Below are 21406 nucleotides of genomic sequence, written 5' to 3' on the forward strand. Positions count from 1 at the left end.
GAAATGTGTCACACTGCCTCTTAAGTTTCTGATTGTCTAAATGACACAGAATCTCATCATACAGCTGTCTCCCTCTCTGACACTACAATTACCCATAATTCCCTCTGTCATTCACAGTCTCAAGGTTAGTATTTTATATCTCGAACAGAGGGTGAGGACATTTACATTTGGAGGCTAGAATGGAAAAAAGGGACTGAGGAAACACAAAGTTTTGCGTGTGTGTGTGTGTTTGAAACCTTTCCCTTATTTAAATGGGTTTTCACTGGCTTAGTTTGGTTATTCAGCAAGCTTCATTTTCTGCAAACTAAAATCCTAAAAATGGTGTCTCTTTAAGCTACAGTGTGACTTAAAATCCAAATTGTAAATCACCTTTCCTCATTATCTTAATGACTTTGTTAATGACCACGCAACTCATTTCAGCCGATGCCGTTAACGAGCTTTGGTCACCGAAATAATATTCCTTGATACTACCCTTCAGAAAGTGGGTGTAGTCTGTCCCTCTTGACAAAGTGTGCTCAGTGAAAATGGTCCATTATCATGCCACTTTTTACTCCATCATCTCTGATATTCTTATATGGTCTCTGGGTTAAACAGTACGTCTTCCCATCCTTTTTACCCCATCCCTCGAGTAAAGTGTTCTTCAAAGGTATATATTTCATTGGAAGCTGACAGCCTTGACACCATAATTGACCTGAGAGCTTCCATCTTACTCTTTTGAAATTCTCCGTTGTAATGTGTGTCAACTAGATAAAATGATTCCCATCTCCACCTTTCTGTGGATTTCCATTTGCAAAGACGGGCTGACTGACTGACTGTCTGACTGACTGACTGACTGGCGCAGGGTCCATTATCATTCTGTGCGAATGTCTGTGATCGTTGGGGAAAAGATGCGAAAGGCTCCATTGTTTGAAACAGGTGCTCGCACTTAAGTCCTATACATTAGTCGCGCGTGCGGAGCTTTTAGATGGGTTAAATAGTTTGTGATAATGTTAGGTTTTGATTCTTTGAGAATAATGCTTTGCTCTGCCTGACAGACCGCCTTGTCTGTCTGTCAATGTGTCATGGTTTCATGGAGGCAAAATTGGTTTTAGGCTTTCATTAAATTTGCTAATGACGTCCATAATGTTCATATTATTAAAGTGGAAATTATCAACAGTGGGAATCTAATGTACGTTTTAACCTTTGAGCACTGCTGATTCTGCAGTATTCTGCATTAAGAAATGCAAAGTTTGTGTCAGACTAGAATGCATTTTGGTCTGATAATTACATCTTAAACACAACAAAGCGTTTTCATGCACATATTACTGGTTTCAAGCTCATTTAAGTTATCGTTCCCACATTCATCCTGATAATAAATACTAGATTGCCCCCATTGCTGTCTTTTTATAATTGTTGCATCTGTTTCCTTCATGTTTTTTATTACTACAGTGTGTCTATCACATCCATCACGTCACTTAAACCCACCGTCAAACACAAAGACCCTGAAAACAGTAAAAAAGAAAAGCACCTTTTCCTCCTTGTTCCTTTTCTTTTTGCTTCATTTTCACATGTGGCTATAAAAAGACATGCTCTGTTTTTGTATGCCATGTCATATTATTAAGTTTCACGCTTGCTCTGTGAACCTGAGACATATTTTCTGCTTTCCCCCTGGCTAATTGGGAGATTGTTAGGACTGTCTCTATCCAGAGCCTGATGCCCCCAAATGTGTCAATGTGCTGCTTTGCCGCTGCTAGACTACATGTCTTCCAGTCAGTAAGGGGCATGTTTTTCAGAGCAGTTTGTTATTAGATTAATTAACACTGTATTGACAAACCGTGATAGGATTGCGTGATCTTTTCCCACCTTTGGAGACACTCTTTTTCTTGGCTTTTCAATCAAAGTAATAATGAAAATAGGCTCTTTTTTTATTGAAGTACACCATCGGAAAGTGAGAGGTAACACTTAATGTGGTATCTCTTTTCTTGAAAAGGGTCTTTGAGGAACTTTTTATTAAAGCAGTGTACTATGTGTTGAACAAATGTGACCCATGTGTTTATTTTGCCTTTGTCTGAGCTTACAAAGTAGAAGGAGGCTTTATGTGCCTGAGTAAAAAGGCTCCAGGGGAAGCGGCACTTTTGGGGGGTAAAGCTGGGAGGCTAAAACAAGCTTTAAAGAGGGTCCAGTCCCACTCAGGTTCACTGGTAAGCCTGTTGGACATCCGGCTTTGTTCCTCTTATAGGCTCCTTATCAGTGGCCTGATGCGGTTGTCCCCTCACATGTTCCTCTTGTACCTCAGCTGGGCCAATTCGATGGCCTAAGTGCTCAAATTGAGCCATTTTGTCTCACTTTGAAACAAACTAGGATCTATTATGCGTGTGTGTTTTTTGTTTTTTTTTTGTTTTTTGTTTTTTCATACCCCTCCTCCTTGTCTCTCTTCCACATTGGCCTTGGTCTATGTAGTTTGTCAGTCCCCCCTGCCTTTCTCTGCTCTTAAGTTTGAAGCGCTAGCCTTGTGAGGGGTCAGTGTTTCCACTCCAGCAGTGTCAACTTCAATCTGGGGCGATTTGGTGTGAAATGTGTGCCATGGTGTGGGGGCTTGCAGGTCAAAGCCCCAGTAATTGATGTTGCTTATTCATCTGCTTTTCCTTGTCTACTCTCACTGCAGCGCAGCAGCCGTTTTTGTTTGTCTAAATTGTTTGAAGATTTACTGTAGGTCTTAGGGCCCTGAGAAGCATCCCCCTGCTGCACTTTGTCTGTGTTCTTACCTAGCAGGGGGTTCAGCACCGGGGACACACAATGGTGTCCGCACAAAGGAGGCTTTCCCCAACACAAGGCCTGGAGGACATCTCATAGCATGATACTGAGCACTAAGGGACACACAATGGCGGAGGCACAAAGGAGGGTTCTCTTAAGACAGGACTCAGAGGACATCTAGCATGACAAGCAGGGCAGCTCTCACTGTAATTAGCCATGGAGCCAGCTTGACCAATGGCCCTATGAGATCAATGAAGTATCAGTAAACAGTATTTAAAAAAAAACGAAAGGGAGGGAAGGGGGCGATTAGCAGACATTTGGTCTTGTGATGCAGGAAACCAAATGAAAATAATTAGCACAAGGTTTGGCCATACATAGATAAGACAGCCATGTTTGAAAACCGACACCCCTCCCTCCGCTGAACTCTTTGCTCATCTCTCTTCCGCTCTGTTCCTCCTGAGGAACGCTACCTGCTAGCTGAAGCGCAGGATGAAATGCTGGATCTGTTTAAGCACAAAGAGGAACGTAATGATGGAGCCACGTTTAATCTGGCCCTTTAGCATGTCAGGCGGCTGCATGGGTGGTATGTCCTCCAGGGCCTTTGAAGAGGGCCGATTTAGAGAAGAGATTTGGATCATTACACAATAAAGAACACTTCATAAGTACCGAAGTGAGTTGGAGAAATGACGGTTAATGATGTTGACAGCAATTCACCTCCGCTGAATTACAGAAAGATTTGACTCAACTTGCCTTCTTTAATGAGCCTCACTCTGTAAAGGTAATGGGCCAGCGGTAAGACAGGGAGAGAGGCGGGGAGGGGAGAAAGTGGGAGAGAGAGTGGGAGGGGATTTTTTTTTAATTATTTTTTTTTTTTTCTTTTCTTTTCTCAGGGAGCTGCACTGCTGCCCGTGGTTTACTCTGGGCTGATAGGCTATCACACACCTCCCTTTAAGCTGTCATGTCAGGAAACTACAGAGACAGAAAGGCCATCTTCAGTAAAGAGAGGCTGCTGGTGCATCAGGTTGTCTGATCTCCATTCTGAGAGATGTGTTTTCAAAGCCGCGTGCATATGGATCACTTGTGTTAAAGCTTTGTTTCCATCTTTATAGACTGTTAAAATAAATATGTAATATCAATAGGCAACTTTTGGTACCTTTTGCACTTTGACATTGTTCAGTTTGTCATAATGTAAAGCGTGTTCTCCCAATAAGTGTCCATCATTTACTATGATTTCCCTCCAAGTCTGTCTTCTTGATTTTATTTGCTCTGCACGCATCAAATAAGCCTATTTACACACTTCTGGAGGAAGGACACTGATTCCAGCCTACAGCTCATTTGCTGTTTCTAATCATGCATGTTTATGTGCAAGTTTGTGACAAAAAGCTTAACTGACAGCACGACTGTTGATTTGCGGTTCTATTTTTTTTTTCCGCCCCACATCTGACTGTCATCCCATCAAAGTAGCATATCTGTCAGTGTCTTTGAGTGTCTCACGCTGAATGATAAATATGTACATCCAAACTGGGATTCGGTGCCAATTATGCACTGACAGAGATGTCGCCGAGAATGTAACATTTAAATTAAAATGATGGCATTCAATTTCAAACTGCCTTGTGCGGTGACATGTTCTATTATCTGCTTCGGAGGTGTAAGACGAGGCAAAAACAACAACGATGAACGAAGGAACTATCCCAAAGGTCAAATCAATAACTTTGTTGTTTCTCTGCTTTTGCTCGTTGGCACACCTACATGTCAATCATTAAGGCTATTAATAGGCTTGTTAGAGCCAAAACATACTCCTGTCTTTTATTGTCATCTTGGAAAATCTCGACGTACTCGTTACCCTACCAGATTTAGAAGGCCCTTAAACCCTTCCGGCTTCTAGTAAATGGTGTGCACTGAAAACACACAGGTCGTTGTGATATAATGTTACAACAGTTGTATTGATTTCTCTATGATGATTTCATGAGCAATATAATCGTATTATGTCGTTGCATGGAAGTGCAGCAAGCTCTGAATCACATGGGGGAAAAAATACAAGGCTTGATATTTTAATTGGCAGGAATACTTGTCTAATTATCACTTTTCTGTTTGCTCTGCATGCTGAGATTATGTAATTATCTTTTTGAAACATTGTGGAACGACTTTTTTGTGTGTCATTTCTGAGACGCCTCTGTACCTGACACTCAGCAAGCCGCTTAATAATATGCTAGAAAGGCAGCTAATTATATCATAATAATGGCTTGATGAAAGCAATAAGGCAGGCCGGTGAATGAATGATAGCACTGTACGGCTGCTCAAGTTATATCTTTATCTCAAATTATTGTAATCACACTAAACAGGAAGTTCTTTAATTACTAATGTGTTTATCCATTATGCCAAAAGAATTTGGAGTCTTTGCATTTGTTATCATTATGCAAATCGCGGTTCATACTAAATGATATGCTTCTCTGCAATGATATTTTCAGCAAATTGAATCCCTTATCAAGTTAATTACTCCATGTTTACAAGCCCCCCCCAAGCTAGGGTATCCCAATTAAAGACTACACCTGTTCTATTTGTGGGATTTGTATTTGTTACATGTGTCATTACATGTTCTCCTGCAGAGCACAGGTTTGTCAGGGGGGAAGAACCACCAGTTAGACCCCTCACTGGGCTCCCAGACTTCATCCTGCTTCTACAAACGTTCCAGGCTGACTGGTGTCGTCTAGCTGTGGGATCCTTTGCAGGAAAGAGGCAGGAACACAGCTGACACATGCATCCGCAGGACCTGCGGAGGGGGTAGATGGGTGATCTGACGGAGGGCGCGCCCGAGCACCAGCAGCGGCTGCATCAACAGCAGCAGCCGTAGACTGCTTTCGAAACTTTTTAATTAGCACTAATTACCTTTGCAGGAAAATGTTGAGGCTTGAAAGGATTTGTGTCAGCAAGTGGGAGATCAAAGATTGTGGTGCTGTGCATTTTAATCTGAACACTGAGGGGTAATAGGGAGCTGTTTGTGTGTGAGAGAGAGGGAAGGAGGGAGAGAGGAGGAAAGGAAGCATCCCAGGTGGTGCTTGAGCAGCCTACCTCCAGTAATGCCGTCCACCAATCACACCGCGGGTCCCGTCACATTATAAAATTCTCCACTAATATAAAGAAATTAACTTTTTTATTGTTTAATTGAATCATGGCTTTCCCTCACTTTGTTCATCCTCTCCTTTTATCTGTGCGCATGCATTCCTCACTGTCAGCTTGTGCACACGCCTGTGATTCTGTGCGCGCCGCTTCATCAGACTGACAGGCATTTCATAGAGGTGGTTTTTAATGCATGCCTGGACATCACTGTGGCAGGGTCATCCATCAGACTTCAAGACAACATCGATCATTTGCCATGAAGAGAGCGCGGGGTAGTGATTATTTGCTATTAGGTGGATGCTGAGGCATACAAATGGCTGGCAGTTGACAGTTGAACTCACTCAAACGTAATGCGGGATGGCTCCCCCTCTCAGGGAAATGTTGACAAGCACTGAGCCTGAACACTGTAATGACAGAGCGTACAGGCAGACAGGGCACTGAGGGATTCTTCCTCACAGATCGCAGCATCTATTATTTAATGGTTCCTTTATTTTATTGCAAAAGAACACAAGTTCATTTCCAGTTACATATTCTGTATACGTACACTATATACGTGTGCATTCTTTTATTCATGAAAAACTCATTGTTTAATGCAGAGTGTACTTATAGCAATGGGCCTCGGCTGATTGGCCTTGTCACTGTAATTTTATAGTATTATATACACTTAAAGATGTGTGAGGCTGCGCGGCGTGCACAGGAGCGTGTGTGTTTGCTTGTTTGTGCCGCATTGATGTCCTCACTGACTGAGATGCCATCAGTGAATTGATTTTCAGCTCCCGCTCACTGAGAGAGGAGGGTGTTTGTCATGTGGATAGACAACTAATCTTTCAATACAAACATTCACAAGACGCATGGCCATACTGTGAGCACAGTCCAGGCGCTATGAGGAGGGAACTGTTGTGCAGGCTCAGAAGGAGCTCGGCTTTACCAGCAATACCGTTAGCCTCCCTCCCTTGTCCGATGATGTATTTCACAGCGTACAATTTAGTTTTCGTACATGGGAAGCAGCTGTCTGTCTGTCTGTCTGGCTGTGAAACAAACCTCACTTGGTGAAACTTCAAAAGAGACGTCCACTTTTTCTGCTGTGATTTCTTCATTTCTTTCTTCACTCTTTCCTCCACCTCTCATCGGGTCATTGTTGAAGCTTAGACTTCATCCCGGGCCAAACCGGGGTCAAGCAAGGCTTATGAGGTTGGATCTGACAGGAATGTCTGTCAAGTCCTTATCCCTCGGCCAGGGTTGATCCAGGGTCATTAATCAGATGGGGATTGGGGATGCAAGGGGAAGCATGGGGCCAGGTGATGCTGACCTCAGTACAGTGGCTTTGATTTTTGTCTGGCCCTGGCTTTGTGTGTGTGTGTGTGTGTGTGTGTGTGTGTGTGTGTGTGTGTGTGTGTGTGTGTGCGCGCGTGTGTGTGTGTGTGTGAAATGACAGGATCACTCCCTGTCTGATTCACAGTGCTTTCAGCCCCTCTGCCAGCACTAATGACATTGAGAGAGAATATTAACCTCACACACTCAGCAGGAAATATCCACAGGGGTAGTCTATAACTCAGGCGCTGCAGGATCCACAGTGGTATGATCATTCAAACACACCGAAGCTAGCTTTATAGTTCGACAGACGCACCATGGTGTAGACGTCTCCAACAATTTGATCTGCACTCCTCGCATAATACCCTCGTATAGCATGAAGTAATGAGCGGTGATATTTAACTTCTTCATCAACAAAGAACTTTGCTAATTATATTTCACAGATTCCTTCTTGCTTGAATTTTGTTTATGCTCCCTAAAAAGATATTTTTGTTTTGCAAATGATGTAACCCTGTGTAAAGTTCAATCTGGCACGCCACCTCCAATTGACAGCTTTGTGGCTAGTGATGCTTTTACACACAGGCTATCAGGAGCAAGCATAGCGCAGTATTCAAAACAGATTAAGAGTGAACCCACATAAAGGAGAGATTTGCTGGCGGCGCCAAACGTACTCTAATGATTTGCATTGCCATTAATAGTAATTTGCAGCTGCCTAGGAGGAGACGTGTAATCCCCTTCCCATGTGTGAATTGACATGCATTCAGGGAAGGCTATGTGTGTCCTGGACGTGTGATCTTTAAATGACTGCCACCTGAGGCCTGGCAATACAGAAAGAGGAGTGCCACTCTGAGCGGTGACGGTCTACATGTGAGGGAGAAAGGGAGAGCTGTGGGGGAGATAGAGACAGATAATGACAGTCTAATTCACCGTCGCCATCAGAGATGCATGTACAGAGACGCGTATAGGCCATAAACTGTAGCTGGAGGGGAGAGTGCTGGAACAGACCTGATCAGCACTGTGTGGAGGTGGTGGGAGGGATGCTGAGGGGTTGCAGGGCATTAATTTGCTTTACAGATAATGTCATCTTATTTACCACAAGCTAATCCTGATAGTTTTTTTGATGCTGTATTTTTGTATTTTTTTGATGTTTATTTGTGTTTTTGTTGTGGGTTAGAGTGATGAAATACAGCTGTGTTGAGCTAATGGAGACTGGGTGTATTAATAGCTCCTATTTTATCCTCAATTTGTCCATTACAAAAATGTTATCATACTGCCCCTTTCACACTCCCCACCACATTAATGCACCACAAAAACAACCATCCTATCAGGTCATTTAGTGTCATTTTTTTTATTTTTTATTTCTTATTTTTTAAGGTTTGAGTTGGGTGAAATACATCTAGTTCCTACCACTATACATTTGTTTAATTTTTCAGTTAAAATTACAACTGGGCTATGTGGAGAAAATCTAATATCATGATATATACATATACATTTTTTTTGTAATATTTAAAGGAGCTATATGTAAGAAATCTAAGCAAATAGTCGTAAAATCCTCCTAATATATCACAGAGACTAAGGAATAATGTTCATATAACATACTGATCTCACCGACAACAATAGTACAGCCAGAATATTTGCATTTAAAAAACATTTTTACAGTCCGCAAATCATGGTTATGTTTTGAATTTGTGTTTTGGCCTGTTGCGCCACCCACCGCTGTCTACCAGTCACGCAGTCAGTAGAGTCTCAGCATCAGTTACAGTTACGACTGAGCTACAGCAGCACGGCAAGCAACATTAGCAGTGTCCCGGTACATAGCATTAGCAGTCTCCTCAGCTGTATCCCGGCAGCAGCGTTAGCAGCAGAGAAGCCGGACTTGCTCGAACGGTCCGCTGGAAAACGTAATATGAAGGACGCAGCGACGCGGTCCTGCCACGGCAGCTGCCCGTGGGCAAACAAATCAGTCTCCAGCGTGCCGCTGTCAAGCAACCTCGAATCTGTAGGGGAGGGGGGGCGGACACGACTCGCGGCAGTATTTTGAATTTGAGTGCAGTAACCATTTTGGCCACATTCTTACATACAGCGCCTTTAATTTTAACTTTTTCAATTTAGCGTGAACATCACAACCAATTCCCTCCAAAGAAAACAAACAAACAAAAAATATTCAATATAAAGATGTATCTCACAAAAACACATTATCAATATATATCAAGTTTTCTCATAACAAATATCATGATATTTATGACCAAATATCTTGATACAGATATTGTGATAACATTGTAACACTGACTATTGGTACAATGAGATTTTTTGATAAATAATCGTGAATAGTGTGTAGAGCTGTGACGATTTGTTGATTTGTGATCTAAAGACAATTAATCACCAACCATTTTGATCATTTTAGTTATTTTTCAAGCAAAAATATCAAATGTTTGCTGGTTCAAGCTTCTTAAATTTGAGAATTTGCTGCTTCTCTTTGTCAGTTATGATAGTAAATGAAGAGTATACTTAGGTTTTGCAAATCAAAGACATCATTTTGGTGTCCAGGAACTTGTGCTGAGTATTTTTTACTCTTTTTTTTTTTTTTAACATTCTATAGACTAAACTAGTGATTCTCAAACTTTTTACACAGAGTGCTACCTCTTAAAATATTAGGCAAGTAGTAGGGTAGGCAAACTTCATTTAGCCAGGGACAGTTCACATGGGAGCCAGGTTTATTCCTGATCACAAGATTATTTCTTGTTGACTGTTGTCAGCCAACACCACACTGTATAAAGGATGTGCACTGTAAATTGCACGTAATTCTTCAACAAAACTCATCAGTTTCTGTGAAAACTTTCCTGAAGCTGCTTAAGTAGCCACCAGCTCATACGCTTAGTAGATTGTCACCCACTTCAGTTTCAACAGAACTGCTGGTAATATTCTCTTCCTGATCTGTGCTTCACTTTCTATGAGTTTTGTTTATAGCCATGATTGTGGCATTTTTAAACCATTCATTTTACCTTCCTTTACAATCTTTATCTCATGAACATATGTGCACGCTACTTTCATGAATGTGACTATGTAGCAGGCTAATATTAAAACACCAATATAACAGAAAAGGCTAAACTTAAATCAAATTATATTTCAGGGATCTAAGTTTAAGGCATTTTCATTTGACTTGTAGTGTTTTGATAGCATTACATTTATTTAAATCAATGTATTACTTTTGATTCTTCTGTGTACCACTAAAGGGAGCTTGTGTACCACCAGTGGTACTTGTACCATAGTTTGGGAACCAGTGGACTAAACAATACATTGATTATCATGATAATCTGAATACCATCAATAATAAAAGAAAAATAACTGTTAGTTGCAGCCCTAGTAAAGTGGATTTAAAGACTAAGTGGGTAAAGACAAATAATAGAACAACTAGTCTGGTAAGTTCAGAAAATTACATCACTTTACTGTAATGCAGCCTTTAAAACCAGGAAAAGATGAAATTTATGACCAAAATATCCAAAAAGATGATCTCATATTACGATATTGATAAAATATCAATATATTGCCCTCCTTAGTTTAAATCAAGTTATTTAAAAAGTAAATAGAACATAATTACACACATTGATGCAGTTAAATTTAATAATACCCTGAGGATATTTACACTTAATCCTTAAAATAAGTGTATTTCTATTGGAAACTGTGTATTAGATGATGTCATTCCAGTCGGAGATTACTTTGTTTTAAGACAACAAGACACAGATCTGGGGATATATATGGTAGATGTGGGGATACGGCTAATTTACTGAATTATTGATTAAGATTAAGAAATATATTTCAACTCACAGAGTGGCAAAAACCATCCAAATATTTCTTGACTATTTCAGGCTGAATGGCTCTCCAGACTCCTTCCCTCCCTCCTGAAACCAACCCTCCACCATTCACCTTTCTTATTAAGTTTATTAAAGCCAGTCCACATACTGGGTTTCCCAGGTCCAGTTCCTTTTCCCATTCATTACAGTACCTTATCCTGGCAGGCAATCTGAACTGTGCTCTGAATAGTCCATTATGCACATATGAAGGCCATCATGGCCCCAGTATTGGTCAATTCATCAAACATTTATCTGTTGCCTTCTGAACAGGACGTCATTATGCCTGTCACTCTGCAGCTCTGGCCCTCCGTTTAGAATAACAGTGCATTGCTTTTCTGCACCACGGCGACCCTTGAGAAGACATTAGCCCTTTAGCTGTGGACTGCAGCTGCCAGGGCTGTCCAGCTTTTCAAAGTGTTTTTGTGTTGTTGTTTTTTGATACACATTAGTCTCGGGAAGTTTTTTTTTTTTCATTATTGCAGTTCTAGCTGCAGGGATGATGCCTCTGTGATCTCTATCACCGTCTCAGTAATGGGGATGACTTTGAGGTTGTTTTACATTATAGCTCTGTAACATACAGCTTTGACAAACTCCACATTTGACCTCTCGTCTTCAGAGTTTCTAAAAATTGCCAACTATGATTCATTTAGGCAACAGTTTCAAAAGCAGCAGACTTAAGGAGAGAGACTGTTTAACACATGCAAAAGAGCCAAGGCTGCCGTTCTCCATTTTTCATCTGCTGCTGGAGGATATATGACATGACACTGGCGCACACCATTGGCAGGAGTGACTGACATTTCAGCCAATAATGGTCGAGAGTTTTCTTCCCTCTGTTGTCAGCAGTGGTTCATCAATCACTATGTCTGCATTAGTATTAGTGTATTGATCTGGCAGGGCTGCTCTCTGGGTCACTGTCTCCTCTCCAGTGTCCTTGTCTGGTGTCTCATATCCTCCCCTGCTTCCTGTGCTGAGTCTCTGCCCCAGCTAAATATTGGTGTGTGCACCATGTGTGCTCAGCGGACAGGATCTTAGCAGATAATGGAGATTTCAACACATACATGCACTACTTATGTAAGCTCAAAAGTACACTGATGCACACGGGGCTGTATGATGTATGATGGTGAGCTTACACAGGCTAAGTGGTAGTCAAAGCGTAAAGACAGCCCGTGTGAAGTATTAGCTCTGACAATGAGGCTGATCATAATTATCTTAACAAGGAGAGGATTCATCGCCTCACCTCGTTAAAGCTACCGCCTGTCTCTGTCTCTCCCTTGCTAGTTAGGGGTTTAAGAAAACGCATTTGATCATGCGTTACTATCAAAAGTGTAATTTTCTAAATTTGTCAAATGAGGTGATGCAACATGACGTGATAGTAGATTAATTTTCAAGTAGTATTTGTACAATTTTCTTCATTGTTTTTTAGTAAAAAGATTCCCCTTAATCTAACAATAAGCATAAATATAAGTGACTACCACTTTCATCATTAGCGGATGTATGAAACAAGCCCAAACAGTAGTAGCATTTACCATTGCGGTTAAAATAAAGATACATTTATAAACATTATCACAACATGTTTGCAGGATTTGAATACAGAAAACAATGCTGACATTAGATAAACATTTTTACGTACATTTCCTGTAAAATCTCTGTTTGTTGTACATGTGGTTTGACTGTGTTTGCCATACACCAAACCTCTATAACATTGGGACTCAAGTCAATTATGCTCATTAGTTTTGTTAAAAGCAAAAGCTGCTCCCTCTCTGTGTTTTGAAGTGAAGTACTTTTACTGCAGTGCTTAAACTTTGTTAGTCTTCCAAGCCGCACATTAAAACAAGAAAGCTTATAAAAAGTAATGAAACCAGCTATGGAAATCTGCAGAGGGAGCACAGAAAGCTGGAGAGTATTACAAGTTCAATCCCTGCACTGTAGTTAATGCTGGATGGGACTCAGTGGCTCTCCCCTGGCTGTGAATTTAACTGATTAAATCAGCCAGTGCACGCAGCAGTGGTGACATGAAAACAACAATTAATAAGGCTCCCCCCTGTGCCATGCGGCTCCCTTTAACCGAGCAGCTAATAACATAACCCACAGGACTGCAGCCCATCATACACACACACACACACACACACACACACACACACACACATACACACATACAGGTGGCAATAGTTAGCAACCTCTGTTCACAGAAAATGTAATAATGTCTGTGCAATACGGTTTGAGCCTGTAACTACAGTACACATTGACGAATATTATTCTCGCAGATAAATAGCATGTTGTACTGAATTCCCTGTCAGTGCAAACACCATAACTGCCCTGAGAAATAAAAGTTTGTTTTCTAATCGCTAAAGTTTGGGTCAGCAGCCCTGTCCAAAAAAAAAAAAAAAAAAAATGCTACCTAAAATCATGCAAAATCTTTAAGTAGAAGTGTGGCAACTTAATACTTTAATGATTTTAGCTGGCATTTTGTAAATCCAACACAAAAAAAGACAAAAAGAAAAAGGAGAACTGTAATTAAATGTACCTCTTTTCCATCTCTATAGATTTAAGTGTACTAGCCTAATGGGCCCTTTTTGCTTTCATAAATAAGCAGCACCATGGGGGGAACAAAAACTAGCAAACAGAGTAGGATTTCATAAAACTGGCACATCTCTCTATTCATCCATCTTGCCAGTGCATTAATCAGACCTGATAAGAGGTTGTCAGCAAGCGGCTTTGCCAGCACACTGGCTAGGTGCTGTCAGCTGTTGTTGTGGGTATCAAGTGTGTGTGTGTGTTTGCAAAATGTTGATGTCTTTTGAAATGATGCAGCTCAGTCCGCCTCACTTGCAAGTCTACAATGAATTGCTTATTTGTCGTTTTTTTAACCAGAGTAGATAGTTGCAACATTTTTGCTTTGTAAAGTTGCTGCGAATGTGTGTCCACTCTGTGTGTCTGTGTGTGTGTTTTTGGATCTAAGACTACATTTAGAGTTTAAGCTTATAGGAGCACACAAGTACTCATCTATCCTTCCTTTGCTAGTATGTAGTTTCCATAATGAACGTGACTGTACGTCGTGCCCTTCCCCCATCTGTTTGCAGATTGTCATGATAAAGGTGTTATATTTACATAGCTCTAAGTTGATGTGTATTATGGCAGCCACTGACACTCAGCAGATCCAGGGAGGAGCAATAGTTCACGCTGCAGCTGTTAAGACCTCACTGTACCTTGAGTTTGTCATGTTGCAATGTGACACTGTTCACTGGAATTCATATTTATATAACCTACTGTCAAGGTTATGTCTGCTTTTGAAACTAGAAACACACTGTGCTATACTTATAATGCAGAATTTAGAACCAGTCAGATATATTTAATAATTGAAAATTACTGTGTTTAATTAAAAATACCTGTTGGTTAAAGTGCAAGGAATGATTCCTGAAAAGTACACAGTCAATATGTGTCAGGTTCTGGCAGATTTAAATGTCAATGAAGTCACCCAGGACACTTTAACATGGCAAGCTGACAGTGTGAAGGATTAGACAACACACACATTGCCTTTGTGCACCTCCCGTGACTTGAACTTTTCAGGGCTCTAACATTACTCCTAACACCACCCTCCATCATTTTTATGCCTGTGTGAATGTGTTTGTGTGTGAGAGAGACAGAGGAGGAAAGAGTCAGGATGACCCTTCACCTCTCTTTGCAATTCGTCATAAAAGAAGGAGCGAAAAGGCAAAAATTCCACCTTTAAAAAAAGAAAAAGCACATCCTTTGATGTTAAAATCCCAACACTAACCCCTATCGTGGTAGAGTTGCAAAAAAAAAAAGTTTCCCTTCCATTCCATCTGTGATTGCGAGTGTATTCCGGTTCCTCTGTGAAAATGATGGATGACAAGTTAAATTTGTGTCTGGGGAGTGAAGGTGAACTGTGACAGAGTGATTTGTCTTGGGAATGGAGGGTTAGGGTCAGGCGAAACTGGGCGCCTCAAGGCACAAGACATTGACAAATTCATCCTGCCCGCCGCATTTCTGAAGCCTTTTGTTTTGAATCCTGGCTACTCACAAGTGACCCCCATCCCTCATCCTGCCAGCCGTTGAAGGATGCCTCACCATGCCAGGGGAGCTCAGCACCACTAATTCTTGTCATTCACTTCCCTGACAGGCCCAGACCCATACTCTCCCGGCGTATGAAAGAGGGAGGCTGAAATATTTATTTCTGCACAATAACGGCTGACCAGATTTAGAGCCATAACAGTTTTCCTGTTGCCTTATCATTGCAGGTCACTGGCGGGCCTCAAAATGTTCACCGAGCTGGAAGAGCTGGTCGTTGACAACAATCTGCTTGGAAATGACCTCCGGTTGCCCAGGTTACCCAACCTCCACACCTTAACACTCAATAAGAACCAAATATCCTTTCAAGCTAATCACTCAGGCCGTTTCTCAGTTTGATTTGCAGTCGACTACGCAGGCATATATTTCAGGCATCACTTTCAGAATCAACAGTGTGTTTTGTTTACATCCATATGTCAATACAGCCTTCGCTTGACAGAGCCAGTTTTTAATGTTGTGGTTTTGCAGGGGAGCACTGTGTGTTGGAGAGGAGAGCAGAGGAACTTGGCTGTCACACAGCTCCACACAGGACGAGTTTTTGAACCACAGGGACCTCTAGTGGAATCAGATTTTAGAGTCAACATAACAGATGTGTTTTTATTTTTCAAAGGGAATAAAAAAGTGTTGGATTAAAACTGCACCCCAAGAATGAGACACAATCTGGTGTGATGCATTAGCTGTTTGTTATTTTAAATTATAGAGAATCAAATGAGGATTTTTTTTCACATTTGCATCAGTTGCATTTTGCTTCACTGCTTTACCTCGCCGAAATAAAAAGGAATCAGTCATTTAATTTGTCACTCAGCGCGCTAGAACATGCTCACATTTTGGCTCATTGATTATAACAGCCCTGTGTGTTCGGCTTGCCAACCAAAGTAAACACGGCTTAAAAAGCAGAGCTCCACACAGCCACCCTAAATTCAAGACACAGACACATTGCGAGGCTGTTTATGATCAGTCAGAAACGTGTGAACTTCCCCTCTAAGCTTCAGAACAGGTTTAGCAATGTGTCCTGTTTTCCTCTGGTTATGCAGATCCTACTGGGTAACGATGCTCAGTCTCTCTCGCACACGTACACACACACACACTTCCAGAGTCAACATTAAAACTGGGGCTCCTTGAAGTGTGCGTCTGGGACTGTGTGCTGAGTTTGGTTGTGAAGTGGTCGGCACATGCTAATAGGCCAATTATGTACATCCTGTCGTGGCACAGTGCCATTTTAAAGCTCGAGCACTGCATTAGTGCAGTTGTATTTTGACACTTTGGGGCTCAATTTTCCAAGTGAATGTATTAGTGATGAATGTGCCTGCTTTAGGGGCTGTTTGTTTTTTTCCACGTTTCGCAAAAGTTTTTCCACAGCGCGGCTCTGGGAAGCACGGACTGTTTGAACCACAGGGCATCCATCATTTTGTCACTGTTCTGCACCCGGCCACCTAGGAAATGAAAGAGATCGAGAGAAAGGGGAGAGAGAGCAGCAGCCAAATTGTGTCACTACTATATGCCAAAGCCTGCACCTTAAATTGCCCCTCTGTCTGCCCAGTCTCACAAAGCCAGTGACTAGCCCCTTTGAGCACCTCGGCAAATTTGACAGTGACGTGTTTTAGTGCAGACAGGCCCGGGGGGGCCGCGCGGGTAGTAAATGCTAATGTAATTAACAGCGCTAGGTCCTTGACATCCGCCCTTTGACACCTGACTGATATCGAGGCCCTGCTGGAACACTTGGCTGATGTGACCCCGTCACTGGAGTACCTGAGCCTGCTGGGAAATGAGGCCTGCCCCAACCAGCTGGTCAGCCCGGATAAGGATGAGGACGACTACCAGAGATACAGGTCAGTTATTACACGGGCTGCGATGATGTCACACATAAATAAGGAAAGGAAATTACTCTGATCTGCTTAAATAGATAGATAATGTTCCCTCTTTCTCTCCCTGTGTGCGTCTCTGTGTGTGTGTGTGTGTGTGTGTGTTTGTATTTTCAGTCAGACAGTTTTGATACTAAGCTATTCAGAGTGATAGCTTTTTGTAAGTAATGGATTTGGAGATGTTCCCTTTTTTAACATCCAGCCCCCCCTACATTTCACAAGCAGACTGCGGATTCAACCACATCACTCTAAAAGCTTTGTCAACTGGCCCCTCTACACTCCAGTTTGCAAAATGGATTTCATGTGTGACTAGTCACCACCACAAATGAGTGTTTACTACCCTGCCTTACCAGAGCAGATGATGCATTAAACATCAAGCTCGGCCTCAAGCCATGCAATATGACCACCATTTGTCAGGGTCCTTTACATGAAATGCGATAAAAGGCGAAAAGCATACTCTCTTTTGTCTGTTTTAGCCCTAAGTGCTTGTTTCTGACTCTGCGTTGCCTATTAATCATTTACCACCCATGCCTTTCTTGAATAATCTTTCTTCTCCCTTTTTGTCCCCCCCCCCCCCCCTTACTTTCCCTCCCCTTCTCCCTTTTCTCCCCCTTTCCCCCTCTCCTCGCATGCTTATCTTGCTGGTGAGGAAAGCTGTTCTGTTTTGACTGACAACGTCTAGGGTCCTGTAATGTAATATTCATAATGTGTCACATAGTAAAACATCAATTTGAGCGTGATGCAGATTTCATGTCTGACAAGGTTAGGCTGTATGCAGGTCGTGACAGCACTGGCCTTGGGCAATAAATACCCAGCCCAGTGCCTCTGGAGCTCTTGGTCTCTCAAGTGAAATACCCTGGTGCGTTGCATCGGTGCCCCAATTAGAGCAATGACATAGAAACGTAGAATTCATTCACACAGTATTGTGTAGTCTGCGTGGAGGTTAAGTGTCGTCCTGTTATTAGCCGACCATGCGTACACTTAGTGGCCATTTGTAGTACCACAATAACACAAGAGTTTGAGAGTGTAATACTATATGTTCTCAATGGTTACTGATAACGCGGCATTGTGCTTGTAGGACACAGTCTGTGTGAGAAACCCTGAATTATTGTGACAATAGATGTAACTTGACCTCTGTCTTTTCTCTCTGCTTCTGATATATAAAGATTAACGTATTTTTATGTGACATTTTAACTTCTTATCTTGACGTAAGTTATCAGTTTGTCCGATCTCCTTTTGTGGCAGATCAAAGAGCTTGTGCCTGAGGTGACTCAACCACCAGCTGCACTTTGTGTTCACTCAACCTTTGTTTCCAAATGGCATAAATGCAGCTGCATAATAACTACCCACAGTGTCTATAAATATTCTTTTTATTATTATTTTTAAGTGCAATGACTGTTCGAAAACATTATATTTTATGGCTCCCATAGTTTCCTTGTAACGTCAAGTAATTCTAGTTAAATATTAGTGTAACCTTTTCCAAAATAACCACCTTTAAGCAGGTCGGCCAAACAAAAAAGTTAATTTTGTCTTTCTGTATAGTTGGAGTTTACAGGCAAAATATAATACAATTCAGCTAATATCGAGAATAAAGTTTGAGACAAATGAATTACTGTCATCTAATGAACATGTTTACATGCTCGAAAAATAATTTATTTTCCTCATATTGTCTGTGTTGTAACACCTGTATTCACCCTCTGTCTGAGGCACTCCATTTTAGCACCTGTCTCTTTAATAAGCCCCCCCTCCTAAAAAAGCCAAGTCTGCTCTGATTGGTCAGCATTTCGGGGTCTTCCGTACCTCTAGATCTTAACATTGTCATGGCAGCTGGTAGAATGACAAAAAAAAGGTATAGCAGCATTTGCTACCATGAAAAGTCACCAGAAAGGTTTTAAACTAAAATCTTGACAACCGTTGTTGTTCTAGCAAGAAATTGAAGCGAAATTAACATTGGCAACCAAGATTACATGTTTCCCTTATGTTAGCATGTAGCTACATGTAGCAGTGTACTCGCATCCGCGTAAATGACTGTAATGGAGTATGGACTCACTTTCTACTGGGAAAAAACACCAGTAACAGTTTTTGAACCAAAACCACAACTTGACACGTAGCACCAGGAATATGATCTGAAATCATGGAGAAGTTAACATCGGTAACATCTGCAACCGAGATTTCATGTTTCCCTGATGTTATCATGTAGCTACATGTAGCAGTGTAGGCTACGTAATGTAAACACTTGCAGTAAATATGCCCAGAGCAGAAGACCATATAAAGACATCCATCACCAGCTGATGTCACCGTATTTTGAAAGTAGAAATGTAGAAATCTCCCCATGTCAGCGTGGGTTTTCTCCAGGTACTCCAGCTTCCTCCCACAGTCCAAAGACATGCAGGTTAATTGGTGACTCCAAATTGTCCATAGGTGTGAATGTGAGCACGAATGGTTGTCTGTCTCTATGTGTCAGCCCTGTGATAGTCTGGTGACCTGTCCAGGGTGTACCCTGCCTCTCGCCCAGTGTCAGCTGGGATTGGCTCCAGCCCCCACGCGACCCTTAACAAGATATGCGATTACAAAAATTTGTGAATGAGTGAATGAGTTTTCAGAGTATTCAACATGGTCTGAAGCCTGGGCTTTTTGCATACAGAGATCACCTTCATGGATATTTACCTCATTATTTGAAATTTTGAAATTATGTTTATTATAAACATCGATAACATTATATATAGTATTGACAATCCTATGTGCATTATCTTAGAGATTTGTCTCTGCTTTCCATACAATTTTCACCAAATTGTTCAGTTTTTCTAAAAATAAATATATAAATTAATAATTGAATCAAACATTTAAGGAAAATATAATATAATCTAACTGTTTTTGTTTACTCTACAACAACAACCTCCAGCGGCAGAAAAAATAATAATGTTGTCATCACATGTTTGGTATTGCTAAATAAAGTATATGACGCTGAGATTTTTTTCGCCGTCATCCTGCTCCCCCTCTCTCTACCCCCCGTCCTCTCTAATCCTCCCTCTTTGGTTGGGTTGAATCATTAATATCCCTACTGGCTGACAGAGCCTTGTCATCTGCTCTGACCCTGTGATGGTAGGTTACCTATGGAGAATAACCTCCCTGCATTTCTCCCAAGGGCATCTTCACATTTCATCATGGAAATGCCCTGAACAAAGTCCTTTTACAGGGACGGAGACACAGGATGGGATTGGGGCCTCTTGCATTGGAGTGCTGGTGCTCTCATCAGAAAAGGAGCTCTTATTAGGGGTTAGGAGGAGGTCATTGTACCCCACAATAATGCTCCTATAAAATGGGCCATATCCTTTTTTTAGCGTTTTAATCATTTGTTTCTTGTTTGCGGATAAGGATTCTTCCTGTTTTATGTCTCTTTCAAATTATATCAGATGTTTTTCTCCCTTAAATTTGCACGGAGATATTTCATGTTCCGTGTCAGTCTAAATGTGATCCCTGCATCCCCTCCTTATAATCCTCAGGTGTTGAAAACTTGACACAGGCTTTGCCATCTCCCCTCATCGCCATCGCCATCATCAATTTGTCACAGCTCTTTGCGCACAGGTCTTGTCTGTGCCCATATCCCCCCATCCTTTCTCACCCTCCACTTAGGTGCTGCATGCATGTCCTTTTTGGCTACCAGCTCAGCCCTGACATACTGGTTCCTCTATCCCTGCCTGCCTGTGAAAGGATCTGTTGTCATCTATGTATTCCAACCATTATCTTTTGACGTTTCTCTCCCTCCCAATGAAAGACAGAGTGTGTCTGAAAGCTTAGAGAGATATCTGTGATGCTGCCAGAATGACAGCTCTGGCAGACGGGTTGTATCTCCTTTCGTGCTATTTATATGTCCTACTTATTCTTATCAGCTTTGAAGGTTATTACATACAAGAAAATATCACCATTAAATCTGCACCACCATTAAATCTCAGTAAACACGGCTTCTTTTCAAGTTTTGTTGACGCGTGCATTTACATATTAGAATGTGTGTCAGTTTGATTAGTGTATCACGGTTTACACACTTCCTTAGATTCCCTGTTTGTCTCTTTGTCAAGAGCAGGCCTACAAGCACAAGGAGACCTTTAAAGGTGGCGGTGCGGTACAGTTTTTAAGTTGAATTGTTGTTTTCTCACAGGTACTTTGTTCTGCACAAGTTGCCCCAGCTGAAGTTTCTGGACAGCAGGAAGGTAACCAAAAAAGAAGTGACGGAGGCGCAGGCGAGAGGAGCATTCATGAAAGTGGTCAAACCAAAGTCGGAAGCTGTAAGTTAAGCTCTGTGGGGTTTTTTTAAACACTGTTTTAAATACTAGTCCCTCAGAAGTCTTGAGTGGATTTGTCACATTCATCCCTTTCTTCCCTTTTCTATTCTCTTCCTTTATCCTCCCTTTCTTCCTGTGCATGCTTGACTGTCAGTCTCCCTTT

General features: G+C 41.6%; 1 protein-coding gene across 1 annotated transcript in view; it reads left to right on the forward strand.

The window, feature by feature from the left end:
* Positions 1-21406, forward strand: part of lrmda (leucine rich melanocyte differentiation associated) — a 271122-nt gene that overhangs the window by 167311 nt on the left and 82405 nt on the right. The window contains exons 3-5 of the mRNA XM_033613275.2: positions 15272-15398; positions 16791-16930; positions 21120-21246. Coding sequence (XP_033469166.1) covers positions 15272-15398; positions 16791-16930; positions 21120-21246 — 394 coding nt within the window. The remainder of the gene's footprint in view (positions 1-15271; positions 15399-16790; positions 16931-21119; positions 21247-21406) is intronic.

This window comes from Epinephelus lanceolatus, chromosome 17 (assembly GCF_041903045.1).
Source record: "Epinephelus lanceolatus isolate andai-2023 chromosome 17, ASM4190304v1, whole genome shotgun sequence".
Lineage (NCBI taxonomy): Eukaryota > Metazoa > Chordata > Actinopteri > Perciformes > Serranidae > Epinephelus > Epinephelus lanceolatus.